At 39.0% G+C, this 15,481-nt stretch overlaps 1 protein-coding gene across 4 annotated transcripts in view; it reads right to left on the bottom strand.

Annotated features, from left to right (window-relative positions):
- IFT80 (intraflagellar transport 80) overlaps positions 1-15,481 on the bottom strand; it is a 122,359-nt gene that overhangs the window by 44,064 nt on the left and 62,814 nt on the right. For all 4 annotated transcript variants that reach the window (XR_006102911.1, XM_042457958.1, XM_042457956.1 and 1 more), the window contains one exon: positions 4,078-4,257. Coding sequence is in view for 3 of the 4 variants with exons in the window: in XM_042457958.1 (XP_042313892.1) it covers positions 4,078-4,257 (180 nt within the window). In the remaining variant the exon portion in view is untranslated. The remainder of the gene's footprint in view (positions 1-4,077; positions 4,258-15,481) is intronic.

Here is a 15,481-nt window from a genome sequence, read left to right on the forward strand (position 1 = left end):
AATTGGGAAAACTTGTAACAACAGAAATTGTATATTATCTCCTTGTCCTCTGGGTGGGATGTTATGAGTCAGTGTCTGGTCAGTGAAGACAGAACATTTAGCAGGTAAAAAAAAAACAAACATTTTTGCATTTGCTTTCAAAGCTCCACTTTTAATTCAGGGTATTTCAGGAAGAAACTACATTTAGCAATTTTCTACCTATATGGGGTCATGATTCACTTACAATAATGCACCCTTATTTAAAAATGCAACAATAAATATGTTGTTGGAAAATATTTAACAGAGTCTAATATCAGGAGTCTTAAACATCTGTTATTAGCAATCTGGTCTTCAGTTCATAATGTTTTAAAAGTTGCAAGTTACCTAGTTAATTCAACTGAATCCAGTACTGAGCAATAAAAACAATGCATATGAGCTATTCTGCTTAGCTGAAAGCAAATATAACCTAGGGATTAAATCTTTTGACAAAATATTCCTCTAGAGTGAGTTATGCTTTTGGAGGGTACTGCTTGTCTAATTCAATGATTTTAAGATCAAAGAAAACAGACACAATTGTTAGCACTGCTCTTGGCAGAGAAACCTGCACTATAGTAACAACTAACAATCCTGCAGCTGTTGTAATGGTAAACCACAGCTGTATACAAGGCAAGTTTTGTTGTTTTTTTAAGCCAACAGACGCAAGCTATCTATGCATGCACTATTATGCTATTGCCTCTGCAGCTGTGCTTTTGTTGCCAGCTGCTGTAAAATAATTTCTAGCATAAACAAGGCTTCTGATTTTCAATTTCCAGCCACTGAAATAATTTGGGATGCTATTCACTTCCCATGTACTCTAGAGCAGTCTTCCTAGCATCTAAAATCATAGTGACTTGTGAATATTCATTCACTTTAGTTCATAAACATACTAATTGTGTTTATGCTTAATTCATGGGAAACATAATGAAAGTTTTTTGTGGGTTTTTCGGGCTATGTGGCCATGTTTCTGGTGTTTCTCTAGCATCTGTGGCTGGCATCTTCAGAGAATGCTGGCATGGAAGTGAGTGGGATACACACACACACACTGTGTGACCCTGGGTTGGGAGGAGTGATTTCCACCTTAATCTGTGTATTGTTCTGTTGTTGAATGGTAGGGCCTCAGGGTGGGAGGATATGCAAAGAGGATTTGTGTCTGTTTAATTAGAGATCCATTGTTTGCTGGGAAAACCCCTGACCCTGGGTAGTTTTCATTTGCATTTGCTGGGTCTTGATTTTAGTGTTTTTCAGGACTGGTAGCCAAACTTTGCTAACTTTAAGGATTTCTTCTTTCCTACTGAAGTTGTCCAGGTGCTTATGGATTTTAATGGCTCCCCTGTGCATTCTGACCAGATGCTTGTTGGCATGGTCCAGAATTTCAGTGTTTTCAAACAGCATTTTATGCCCAGGATAGTATATAATGTGTTCTGTAACTGCTGATTTTTCTGGCTGACCCAGTCTGCAGTCTCTCTCATGTTCCTTGATTCGTGTGTGAACACTGCATATGGTGGTCCCTATGTAGACTTGTCCGGACCTACATGGTATGTGGTAAACTCATTATTATTATTATTATTATTAACCTTTATTTATAAAGCGCTGTAAGTTTACACAGCGCTGTACATAATTTTTTTTTTTTTAGTCAGACGGTTCCCTGCCCTCAGGCTTACAATCTAAAAGACACGATACAAAAGGAGAAGGGAGTAGTGGTGGGGAATAGGATCAGGTCCAGCAGATCTTCTCCACCTCCGAGGCCTGGACCAAGGCAGATGGACTGGAGGAAGGGCTTGGCTTCTTGATGGATGGTTAGAAGGAGGCTTCCTGGGTCAGAGAGGGGCTCACCTCTGGAAATGCTTCTCTAAACAATATAGTCTTTAATTCAGTTTTGAAACTGGGCAGAGAAGTGATGAGGTGTGTATGTGGTGGAAGAAGGTTCCAGGAGTAAGGGGCAGCAAGCGAGAAGGGACGAATTCGGGAGGAGGCAGTGGTAGTCCTACATTGTGACAGGAGACCCTGACTACCAGAGCGGAGGGTGCGAGTAGGAATGTAAGGAGAAAGAAGGTCAGATAAGTAAGGAGGGGCCAACCCATGGAGGGCTTTGAAAGTCAGTAACAAAAGCTTGTACCGGATGCGAAAGGGGAAGGGGAGCCAATGAAGGGAGGCTAAAAGAGGAGAAACATGGTCAAAGCGGCGAGCGGATGTGACAATACGGGCAGCTGAATACTGGACAGATATTAAAGGATGGAGGTGTGAAAGAGGAAGCCCTGTTAGAAGGAGGTTACAATAATCTAGTCGCGAAACCACTAGGGCATGGACTAGAGTCTTGGCAGTAGAGATTGAGAGGAATGGACGGATCTTGGCAATGTTGTGGAGAAAGAATCTACAGGTCTTGGCGGTGGCCTGGATCTGGGGAATAAATGACAGAGAAGAGTCAAAAATGAAGCCAAGACTGCGGGCTTGATGAACCGGTTGAATAGAAGTGTCGTCGACAGAAACAGAAAAGGAATAATGAAGGGTGGGTTTAGGTGGAAAGACGAGAAGCTCAGTCTTAGACATGTTGAGCTTCAAGCGCCGAAGCCGCATCCACTGAGAGATGGCAGTCAGACAAGAAGAAACTTGCTGTTCAAGCCCCGTCGAAAGGTCAGGGGTGGAGAGATACAGCTGAGTGTCGTCGGCATACAAATGATAGGAGAAACCAAAAGAACTTATGAGTTTACCTAGAGACAGTGTGTATAGAGAGAACAGAAGGGGACCTAAGACAGAGCCCTGGGGAACTCCAACAGATAGCGGAACAGAGGATGAAGTCTGACCACCCGTGACCACTGCAAAAGATCTATCTGACAAGTAAGATTTAAACCAGTCGAGAGCAGAGTCGGCGAACCCAAGGTCAGAAAGTAAATCAACCAGGAGACAGTGATCAACAGTGTCAAAGGCTGCAGACAAATCGAGAAGAATGAGAATAGAGTAGAGGCCGTTTGCCTTGGCCCGCAAGAGATCATTTGAGATCTTGGTGAGGGCTGTCTCTGTAGAGTGCCGTGGGCGGAAGCCAGACTGGAAAGGGTCCAGGATGGAGTTGGCTTCAAGAAACTTAATACAGCGAGAATAAATGACCCGTTCTAGGACCTTAGAAAGAAAAGGAAGAAGAGAAATTGGACGATAGCTAGACAAAGAAGAGGGGTCAAGAGAGGGTTTCTTCAGAATTGGGGAAACGAGAGCATGTTTGAAGTCAGAAGGGAAGGAACCCAAAGAGAGAGAGAGAGATTAAAGATATAGAGGAGCGAGGGCAGAAGAGAAGGGGCTATAGAGATTAGGAAACTCATGAGAGGGCCTCTCCTGTTCTTCGCTGACCACAGCATTTGTTGGATTTTCTTGGTCGGTTTGTAAACCATTTGGAGGTTGTGTTTCTTTACCAGTTTCCCTATTCTGTCTGTGACTCCTTTGATATATGGTAAACCTTCCCTTTAGGTGGTTGTTTGTCTTCACTCCTCTGGGTTTTTCTGGGTCTGGCAAATGAAAACCACCCATGATCAGGAGTTTTCCCAACAAACAATGGATCTCTAATTAAAGAGACATAAATCCTCTTTGCATATCTTCCCACCCTGAGGCCTTGCCATTCAACAATAGAAAAATATACAGATTAACATGGAAATCACTCCTCTCAACCCAGGGACACACTGTGTATGTGTGTATATATATATGTATATATATATACACACACACACACACTCTCACTTCCATGCCAACATTCTCTGAAGATGCCAGCCACAGATGCTGGCAAAACAGCAGAAACAAAATCTTCTAGAACATGGCCACATAGCCCAAAAAACCCACAAAAAACTAGGGATGCCAGCCATGAAAACTTTCGACTTCACATAATGAAAGTTGTTCAACCTAGATGTTTATTGAATTAATTTCTCTGGGGAGATCTAATGGGCAAAAAAGTCAGATGCCATTCATTCATACAAAAAGTGGTATTAGAAGTCATTTCTGTCAAGATTTCAAGACTACCATTTTTTTAGAAAAAGAAATATTCTACTGTTCACAAAATGGGAAACATCCAATACATACCTCCATGGTTCTTCTTTTAGTCAATGTTATTCCAAAGTTTTTCCACACCCACCGCTGCTCTACAACATGGGCAAAAATCACATGTCCATTTCCACAAGCACCAGCCAATTGTGTGCCATCAGTAGACCAAGCAATATTAAATAGGCTGCCAGTGTTTGGTTTCTCTAGAGCATAGGACCACTGTAAAATGTTTTTAAAAACAAAATATCATGTTTGTAATTGATATACAATTCTTATTACATATACAATAATTAAATGTGTGTCTGTGCTGAAATGCCAACTGTATCTTATCTAAGTTGTTTAAACTGCAGCTGAGATAAATCATTTGTGTATTTTGCTTACCATGCAACACAGTGAGAATATTAGTATATATTCAATTATATTTTGAAGCAAAAGCATGAAGCAATTTTACTTGAAGTAAGACAATACCATTACAGAAAGGCAACCGTTTGCCTTTGTTGTAAGCTGAACTGAGTGACTTTAAAATAAAATAAAATAAAAATCTTCCTCATATTTATAGCATTTCAATTGTAATCTGATGTTAGCCAAAATATATTTGTAATTTTCAATTAAGGCACAACTATGTTTCTCCAAAGTCTACATTTCTAAATAATTGAGAATAGATATAACATTAAGCAGAAAACTGTTGCAACCACTTTCGATAGCTATGTGAAGATGGAAAAAACATAGGGGAAAGTGTTTTTGTGATTCCTCTGCATGTGCTGCCAGAGAACTGGACATATACAATATGGAACAGACAAAGTGTTTATTAAACCTATATGTGAACACTGCTCAGAGGATTTGTCTTTGTTTTATTTTTTATATCAGTCCCTCTCCCCCAGTCAGAGGGGAACAGAGAAATAACAAATTGAGTAGCAAAAATAATATACTAGGACATTTTAAAGAAAGATATATTATGGGATGAATTTTCACTTTCCTCTGTTTTAAATTTTAGAAACTATGCTTGAAAGAAATATTTTAACTTCCTTAGAAGAGCACTGACAAGAGGGCCTCATGTTCCCCCCACTTGACCTAACCCCGTTACATAGGTGTGCCATGAGCAGAAAATGACAACAACCTTTTTGTTGATCCTGTCACTACCATACCACATCAATTTTCCTTTTGTTTGTTAAACTATGTTTTTATCATGCTGTACTTTGTAATCAGTAGTGGCATAATGCTAGTATAATAAAGTTAGCCCATTCTACTGCAAACAACCCAGTGTTTATTAGATGAGCATATCAACAACTGTAAAAATATACTTGTGCAACATTTACTATTAATGGAGCCAAAGTTATTAGCAGTAGCATCACTGGGGGGGGTTGCAGGGGCGTGGACCGCACCGGGTGAGCCCCCAGAAGAGGGAGGTGACAGCCAGTCGGTCTCCAGCCCTCTCTGGCTTCTTCCCGGCACCTTCTGGGACTGTATGGCTTCTCCTCAGACCTTTCCGGGGCCGCACAGTTTCTCCTTGGCCCTCTCCAGGACCACACACACCTTGCCCTCTCCATGGCAGAGTGGCTGCTCCCTGGGACCGTGCGGGAGAAATAATAGATATTACAGAAAAGTGATACCATCTAGCAGAACATCAGAATGATAAAGACACATAGTACTTATCCTACTGTTTAGATGACTGTTTAGAAGACGATCGGCTGAAAGACCAGGATTCTTATATATGTTTCATTGATTGAAACTAAAGGCAAGAGGTAATCAACTTATAGCTAAGAATCTCTCTCTAGCTTTTGAAATGTGGTATCCTTCTGAATGTGAAGTGGTAGCAAAACAGCAAAAACCGGTCTGGTTTGAAGTAAGTACAATGAAGAGTGAGGAAGATTAGTGTTTCTGCTAAAATTAGCCAGAAACAGGGGATACAGCTTGAGTAGTGGTAAGAAACTGCATAATTTTCTCTCTAGGAACCAGCTGTCAACTAGAGAATTATTTTTCTCCAATGAGCTTTAACTCTGTATTTGTAATTAAAATAAATAGTTCACTATATCACTAGTTATGCTTCATCAAAAAGAGATTAAACCAGCAGTTTGTCTCTGGAACTCTACTCAGAACTGGAGACTATGAAATCTTCCTTCTCCATCCTCCTGCCTGTAGATGACAGATAGGATGATCGTTTGTCTTTTAGGGCTTTTGAAAATTACACTGATGCTACACACATTTAAAATGTCAGGTTGGTGAGCATCTTGGACCAAACGTGCTTGTGAAGTCTAAATAGTTCTGAATAAAGTTATAATTTCTCATGACTTTGAAACTCTTCATTTGGTACAAGTTAACATCCTGACATATACACTATTAAAAGGAACACTGATCTGCACTTCCAGGAAGATGGCGGGACATTAAGCAGCCTAATTACTGTAGCTGGTAATAGGCAGCGGCAATTCGCGCTCAAGTAGCCACAGAGAAAACAAATCTTCACAAGAGAAGAAGGCTAAAACTCCCCCAGATAAAGGGGACCCAGACGGGCTCATCGAGGTCCTCCTAGAGGGTGGATTACGACCGATTAGAAAGATCAAGGTCGGTTCGGAGTCCCCCGGCGAGGACGAGAGCAACCGTGGGCACAAGCTGAGGTTTTCCAAGCAATCTTTGCTGCAGCTTACTCAGAAAGTTCCCTAACCCAAGAAGATCGGGGGGAGAAGAGAAATAAAAGAGAAGAAAGAGCAGTAACAGAAGGAAAGATCGTCTGAGAATGCTCCTCATCGGAAGAGTGAAAGTAAGTAGGGAAAGAGGGAAATAAATAAATTGAGAGAGAAGGTGATGGAGGAGAAATATAAATATATAAGTATATATATATTAAGAAAAAGTAAGAAGATATAAAGGAGGAGAATAGACCCGAGGCCACCTAGAAGGACTAAGTGAAGTTGGAGTGGGAGAGATAGTGGTCACAGCCTGGAGTGGTGCAGGAAGCAAACAAAGGGGAGAGACGGAGACGGAGGAGGGGGAAGAAGAATGGTGGAGCCAGAAGGGGAAAGCAGACAAAAGTAGGAGTAGTTGCTGGAGAAGGACCCGCTGGATCCAGTGAAGCCATTGTTGGAAAAGGGGCTGCCGAAACAGGAGGAGAATAGATGAGAGAGGAGCCACGGAGGACGGAGCTGCTGGACCAGAAGGAGAAGCAGACAAGGAAAGGAGGCTGAAGCTGGAGAAGGGGCTGTCGGACCAGGAAGAGAAGCAACAGAGAAAGGAGATTATAGTTGGAGAAGGGACCGCCGGACCAGGACGAGAAGCAGACGGAGAAAGGAGACTATAGTTGGAGAAGGGGCCGCCGGACCAGGACGAGAAGCAGACGAGGGAAAGGAGCCAACAACTGGGAAGGAGCCGCTGAACCGGGAAGAAAAGTGGACGAGAAAAGAGGGGTGGTTGGCGAAGGGTTTCTTGGACCAGGTGGAAAGGCAGGAGAAGAAAGGAGGACTGTAGGAAGAGTCTAAGTAACAAAGAAGTGAAGCGGTCGTGGGAAGAAGATAAGCTAACTCGCCGAAATAAGAGTAAAAAGAGAGAGGGAGGTGGGAAAAGAGGAGAGAGGAAACATACCTGAGCATTTTCAAGGTCGCGGAGGACATGGAATGAGAAGGAAATAGTGTAAAGGGAAGTGGAGAGAGTGTGGTAACAAAGAGCAGAGGAAGGAAGAGGGAGGAAGATAGAGAAAAGAGTAGAGGATAAGCTACAGCGACCCATAGTGGTGGGAAGAATAAAAAACAAGACACAAGATATATAACAGTGTTACATATAGAATAAGGGGACAAAAGTGTATTTGGATAAAATAAGGGAGAGAATTAATAAATATAATTTGATAAATTGTTAAAGAGCAGAGGATAATAGATGGCGCATACACAGACATCTACAATTGTGACCAGAGACATGGCAAGGAAGGGATTTCAAACCTTTGAGTCCAAACCAGGTATGGGAAGAAGGGCTTCCATTGAATTTAAAAGTACAGATTCTCATTCTAAAATTCTGGAAATAATTCAAAGAATTGAGTCTAATATTAGACAAGAGATTAAGGATTCTAGAGATGAACTGAGGAAAGATTTTTTAAAAGATATAGAAGGTCTGAAGGAGTCAATGAAAGACATGATGAAAGATGTCAAGGAGTCAAAAAAAAAAGAATTACAGTTCTAGAGGAAAAGACAACAGTACTGGAAAAAGAAACTAATAATCTGATAAGAGAGCAGATACAAGAAAAGGAGATAAATAGACGAAGAGAAATAAAAGATAGGAAAAAATGTCTAAAAATCAGAGGATTGAAGGAAAAAACAGGAGAAGATTTGTATGAGGATTTAATTCCGGCACTAGCAGAGTTAATCGACTGTACTGCAGACTACATGGATGCGGAAGTGGACAAGATATTCCAGATAAACTCGGTGGCGGCATGTAACAGGAACTTGCCAAGAGATGTAGTGATTTATTTTACACGCGAAAGAATAAAAGACAAAATCATTCAAGCAAACTACGAAAAGAAGCTAATGATAGACGGGAGGGAGATATTAATATTTAAAGACGTGCTGACAGAAACTTTGAGAAAAAGAAGAGATTATACACCGTTGACAAAAATGTTACAAGCTAGAAATGTGAGGTATAGATGGGAACCGGTGGAAGGAATATCATTTAGCTGGAAGCAAAAACAATACAGGATCGACACAGTGGAAAAAGCAAGAGAATTTTATAACAAATGGTTTCGAGACGGGAAAGAGAAAAAACAACAAGAAGAAAAATACAGAAACAACAAAGATGAACACACAAAGTAAGGAAAGGTAAATAGAGAGGAAGAAGAACAACAAGAAGAAGAAAATGCAGAAGAAATGAGAGGAGTGCCTGGAGAAGAAGAAACTGTACTAGGAGAACAACTGGATAGTGTCATTGTGGGAGAAGAAGAAGGAGAAGAAGCAGGGGAAGAAGAAGGAATAGGGGATATATAATAAACGAAACCTAATAGGAGCAAAGGTATAAAGGAAACAATTCAATTAAATAGAAAACATGAAATTCTTGTCATGGAATGTAAAAGGAATGAATTCGGCCTATAAAAGGAAACAGATTTATCATATATTTGAAAAAGAAAAAACGGATATAATTAGCATACAAGAAATGAGAATAAGAACGCAGGAAAAAAATTTCTTAGAAACCCCAAACTAGGTCAAACATTTATAAGCACGGGAAAGAAGAAGAGTGGAGTAGCAATATATGTGAAAAATAACAGGACAGCGACAGAAATAAACAATGAAGAAGGAAGATATGTAGGAATAGAATTAATAATTAATGGAGAAAAGACTTTAGTAGTAGGAGTATACGGACCAACTGAACAAAAAGGTAAAATCTACAAGAAATTGAAGAAAAAATTGGAGAATCTAAAATATAACAGTTATATTTTTATGGGGAATTGGAACGGGGTAATAGATCAAAAAATAGATAGAAGTTCAAGCAAAAAGATAAAAAACAATCAGGGAAAACTCCCCCCAAAATTTTTTGAATTTCAAAACTATTTTACATTAATCGACCCATGGAGACAAAAATATCAGAATATCAAAGACTTTACTTTCTTCTCAACACCACACAATTCGGCCTCCAGAAATGATATGTTTCTGATTTCGAAAGGATTAATGAAAGACACAAATGAAGCACAAATAAAGATAAATAAAATTTCAGACCACAATCCGATAACACTGGAATTAAAACAGCCAAGAAAGGAATTTACTTGGATATTAAATGAAAATATAATAAAAGATAAAAAGAATCAAAAACAATTGAAGCATGAAATAAACAGATATTTTGAAGAGAATAAAACAACAAGATACAAAGACGAAAATAATTTGGGATGCATCAAAGGCGGTACCAAGAGGAATATTGATGAAAAAAGAATATGAAGAGAAAGAAAGAAAAGAGAGAAATTCAAGAGATATCGCAGGAAATCCAGAAAAAAGAAAAAGAGATAATAGAAGAACCAAAGAATAATAATAAGAAAAATGAACTTATTTTATTAAAAAAGAAATTAGAAATGAGTTTAACGGAAGATTTGAGCAAAAAGATGAAATATATTAATCAGTTTGAATTTGGAAATAAAGCGGGTAAATTCTTAGCGTATAAAATAAAGGGGAAAAGGAAAAGAATATAATATTAGAACTACAGGAAGATGGAAAGAGATATTCAGAGCAAAATAAATTGAAGAAAATCATACAAAACTACTTTAGTAAGTTATACAGAGAGTTCGGAAACAAAGAAACTAAGGAAGAGGAGATACAGGAATATTTGAGTAATATCAAAGAAATAGAATTAACAGAAGAATTACTAAATAAAGAGATAACAGAAGCGGAAATCAGAGAAACAATAAATAATGCTAAAAATGGAAAGGCTCCGGGACCGGATGGTTTCTCAATAGGATATTACAAACTATTTACAGAGGAATTAATAAAACCACTAAAGGAGGTGTTTAACGAAATAATTAAAGATGGAATTCCCAAGACCTGGAGAGAAGCACATATAATATTAATTCCCAAAGAAGGAAAAGACACATCATTACCTCAAAATTACAGACCCATCTCCCTGCTAAACATGGACTATAAAATATTTGCAAGTATATTGGCAGAAAGAATTTTAAAAGTAATGGTAAATTGGATAAAAAAAGAACAATGAGGCTTTCTCTCAAAAAGACAAATAAAAGAAAACATAAGAATAGTGGTGGATCTGATAGAATATTATGACAAAAACCCAGGGAAAGAAGCAGCGATGCTATTCATGGATGCAGTGAAGGCATTCGATAATCTGAATTGGTTATTTATGAAAAATCTATTGGAAAAACTTAAATTAGGAGGAAAAATAACAAAATGGATAAACAACCAGAAAACAGAAACATGTAAAATAACAAAAGGAACAAGGCAGGGCTGCCCATTATCTCCGATTTTATTTATTATGTGCTCAGAAGTGTTGTGTAACAACATCAGAGAAAACACGGAGATAAAGGGCATGAGAATAAAAGGAGGAGATATTAAACTAAGAGCATACGCTGATGACGTTGTACTAATAATAGAAGAACCAGTCAACACAACACCAAAAATTCTGGAATTAATTCAAAAATTTGGCTCAATGGCGGGATTTAAAATAAATAAAGCGAAATCAGCCTTTCTAATATTCAATATGAATAAGAAGAAACAGGAGCTGCTTCATGAAATGACGGAAATACAAAAACAAAAGAAAGTGAGTACCTGGGAATTACCATAACAAACAAAAATATAGAATTATTTGCGAATAATTATAAACACATGTGGAAAGAGGTTAAGGAGAAGCTGAAAAAATGGGAGAACATGCAATTATCATTCATGGGGAAAATAGCATTAATAAAGATGAGCGTATTACCCCAAGTAATATTTTTACTCCAGAATTTACCTATTATAATTAATGAGGGGATGTTCATGGAATGGAAAAAAGATATAGCTAAATTTATCTGGGCGGGGAGGAAAAGTAATTAATTGAAGTTAAGGCAAGGGGAGGTTGGGCATTACCAGATTTTCAAATATACTTTCACGCTTGCTGTCTTGACTGGTTAAAAGATTGGATAATGTTAAAAGAGAATAAATTACTGAATTTGGAAGGATTTAATTTACTATTCTGCTAGCATGACTATTTATGGTATAGCAAAGTAGAACAAAACAAACAATTTAAGGATCATATAATCAGACAAGTTTTATTGAGGATTTGGGAAAAATATAAAAGAAATATATATATAAAATACCCGATATGGACCTCCTCACACGAGGCCTTTGTTAAAAGAGATAAAATAGAGTTAAAAAACTGGCTGAGGTACAAGGACATTTTGAAGAGAGAGAAGGGGAAACTAAAGTTAAAAAGCCAAGAAGAAATGCTGAACGAAGGGATAAAAATGAATTGGTTCACATATTTTCAAATCAAAGGCCAATTTGAAAGAGATTGTAGAGAAAGAGGAATTATGGAAAGCAATAATGAAATGGATGAAACACTATTTAATGAAAAAATGGGCTCTATTTCAAGATTATATAATTTGTGTATCAAAATACAATTAGAAACAGAGGTGGTAAAAACAAGTATGTTGGAATAGGCAAAAAATACAGGCCATAACATACCCCTTGAGAAATGGGAAAGAGCGTGGGGGAAAGATCTGAAATTCACGGTATGTACAAATATAAAAGAGAATTTTATGAAAATGTTATATAGATGGCACCTTTCACCTTCCAAATTGGCTAACATATACAAAAGTAAAGAAAGTAAATGTTGGAAATGCGGGGAACAAAAGGGAACTTATTATCACATGTGGTGGATTTGCCCATTAATTCAAAAATTTTGGAAAGGGGTTCAAAAAACTATTCAAGAAGTTTATAAAATAAATGTTAAATTAACCCCGGAAACTTACTTACTAAACATGATTGAAGAAAAAGAGATAAGGAAACATTTGAAATCAATATTATATATGATCTCAACAGCTCGGATTACAATTGCAAAGGTATGGAAAGGTGAAAGGGTACCAGAAATAGATGAATGGTTAATTAAAACCCTAGACATTAGGGAAATGGACAGATTAACAATGTATTTAAAGGGAGAAGAGATAGACTCAGAACAAAACTGGGTCCCTCTCCTAAGGTACTGTTCAGAAAGATGGAAATGAAGTGACCAGATTCGGAATAAGAGAGATAAACTAAGATATTTAAGGGAAAATTCTAGAAGGATGTAATAAAGAACAAAATAGATCATTAAATAATATACGTATACTTAAAGCAAAACAGACTAATGATGCTATTTGTAAAACAAACAAATGCACTTTCTCTAAGAGCAGCGAAAGCGGCAATCAAAAACAGTGAGAAGAGGATGCAATTGATAGATATGACTTGAGGAAAATAGAAGAATAGCTAAAGAATATGGACTGCTCATCAATTAATATCCAGAAGTAGAAGATCTAAACAGGAAACGGGGGAGGGGGGTAATAGAGGGATGTAAATATATACGAGACGCTACGACTGTAAATATTCTGTTTGTGTTATTTTAAATATTTCAATAAAATCTTTTTTAAAAAAAGGAACACTGATCTGTCAGTAAAACAATACAGATTTAAAGCTGACTATGGGGAAAAACAGATGGCCCCAAAGGAGCGGCTTACTGACGCAACACTGAACACCAGATCAGGGCTGCAGCAACTGCACACTGCAGCCCCAATCTGGCATTTTTCTGGCCCCAAAAGAAGTGCCAAAATGCAGCTCCTTTGGGAGCAAAAAAGGGTGCCTTTGCCACCACTGTGTCACTTTTTGGCACTCCTTTTGGCATGCAGCATCTGAAAACTGAGCCAAAGGAGTGCCATAACACTGCCTGCTGTGTGGTCAGGTGGGCAGCATGACGGCAGCTTGGGGGTGGAGTAGGGACATGTGGCATGCAGCCCCCACTCCAGCCTGATACTGGCCCTTTTGACCAGCCTGTTTAGCCTCTATATCTGCATTATTATATAAGATAAATTCAGTTAGTTAAATGACACAGTTTCCACAGATGGGAAAGCCTATGTGGTTAGTTATGCAAAAAACAGGTTTACATGATATTGATGGGAAAATCTGATTATGGCACTATAGTGTTGAAGTATTTTTATGTATCACATTATTCTGATTTGGAACGTACTAATCAGTTTTTGTAGCACAGAACCAATCAATAAGGAAAAATTAGGAAAGTCCTAACATTCCTTTTAAATCATTATCTAAAGTTTGAATAACAGTGCATAAAAATAATATTGTAGGCCAACAAACCATTAAGTTGTCCTACCCATGAATTTGATGTAAACAGACATGTTTCTAGACCCTAAATGTAAGCAAATGAATAACTCTTTGAAATAAGTTAGTTTCACAAGCTCTGTTTCACCTAAAGGATAAAGAAGTAAGAAAAATATAGTGCAATGTGGCCTGGATCTATAGATTTCCAAATACATCTGCATATTTATGACAGCCGTTGTCTTATCTATAAATACAGATGGTGATAAACTAGATTCTATTGGTAAGTCCACAGTTAGTGTTCACTTAATGATAATCACTTAATCAAAGGTGGGCAACTCTGGAAGGCTAGGGGGCTGCATTAAGCACTGGCCTTGGAGGACCACATTACTTTTTTAAGAAAATCATATTTTTAACCTCAAGTGGCCTGAGAGCATGGGATGCTATTTTCCACATGTTTTTAGGGGCCCCAGAGGAATTGAGAAAAAGTAACTTACAGTTCACTTGCTGTTTCAAAAGAAAACCTTCTCCTTGACCTAAATTGACTTGGGGGTGGGTGGGTGGCTAGAATGTTATCTATGTCCTCTAGAATAGCATTCTGAGACAATGGGAATTTTTCTAATTACCTGGGGAGCCCGGGGGGGGGGTCATATGCAGCTCAAAGGCTGCATCTTGCCCACCCCTGACTTAAATAATAATAATACAGATGAAGAATTCTACCCCTATCCCTGATGTGTTAATGTCTCTCTAGAAGGACTATTAGCAGTTATGTTTGCAAGTTATTTCTCCCCATGTCCCCTTGCTTGGGCCTACTCTCCTAGGTCTTCCAGATACTGCTTATCCCACTACCACCACATGTGTCCAACTGAGCTTCTTCTAGAATACAGCATTTTCTATCATCACAACCACAATAATAACTAAGCATTCAATAATTGTGACATTTTGGACCATCACTTCATTGTCTAATGCACTCTTTTCTATTCTTATTGAGTTATACCCCCAAAAGTAGAATCAGTTTCAGAGAGGTCCAGTACTGGGTGATTTTAGCAGCTATGCAGGCACTGATCAATCAGGACTCTTGGAAGTCTCAAAGTAGCCCTCCAGGTGTTGTTGAATGGCAGCTCACCACAGGTTATGCTAGACAGGGCAATGACATCTAGAAGATCACAGGATTTGGGACCCCAGGGCTGCACTTCTAGTTTAAGGGGTGGAGAGGATGTGGACCATGGGCTGCATATGGCCCACAGATGCTTTTATTGAGGCCAAGGACCCCCACCATGCCAAATTATTTTTAGGGGAAAGAAACATTGGCGGGATACAAACCGCCATATAGTACGTATAGGATACGTACTAGGGTTAGGAAGGGGCGGTGCTTCCGCACCCCCCTAACCCTAGTACGTATCCTATACGTACAAGATAGCGGCGCCCCTTCTACATGGGCGCCGCCATCTTTACGTACTGGACGCATAGCGTCCAGATGTGTCACGGCGCCTGACGTCGCGAGTCCGCGCCAGGCGCCTCGCGACATCATAGAGGCGCCGCAAGAAGAAGCTCCGAAATGGAGCTTCTTTTTTGCTCCGCGCGGGAGTCGCGCGGTTTGGCTGCTGCGGCTCCCGCGCGGAGCAAATGGCGGCGGCAGGGGAGCGCCGCAAAGCGGCGGTTTGTACCCTGCCATTGTTTAACTCTAGATACTTTTC

The sequence above is a fragment of the Sceloporus undulatus genome, chromosome 3, assembly GCF_019175285.1.
Source record: "Sceloporus undulatus isolate JIND9_A2432 ecotype Alabama chromosome 3, SceUnd_v1.1, whole genome shotgun sequence".
Classification (NCBI taxonomy): domain Eukaryota; kingdom Metazoa; phylum Chordata; class Lepidosauria; order Squamata; family Phrynosomatidae; genus Sceloporus; species Sceloporus undulatus.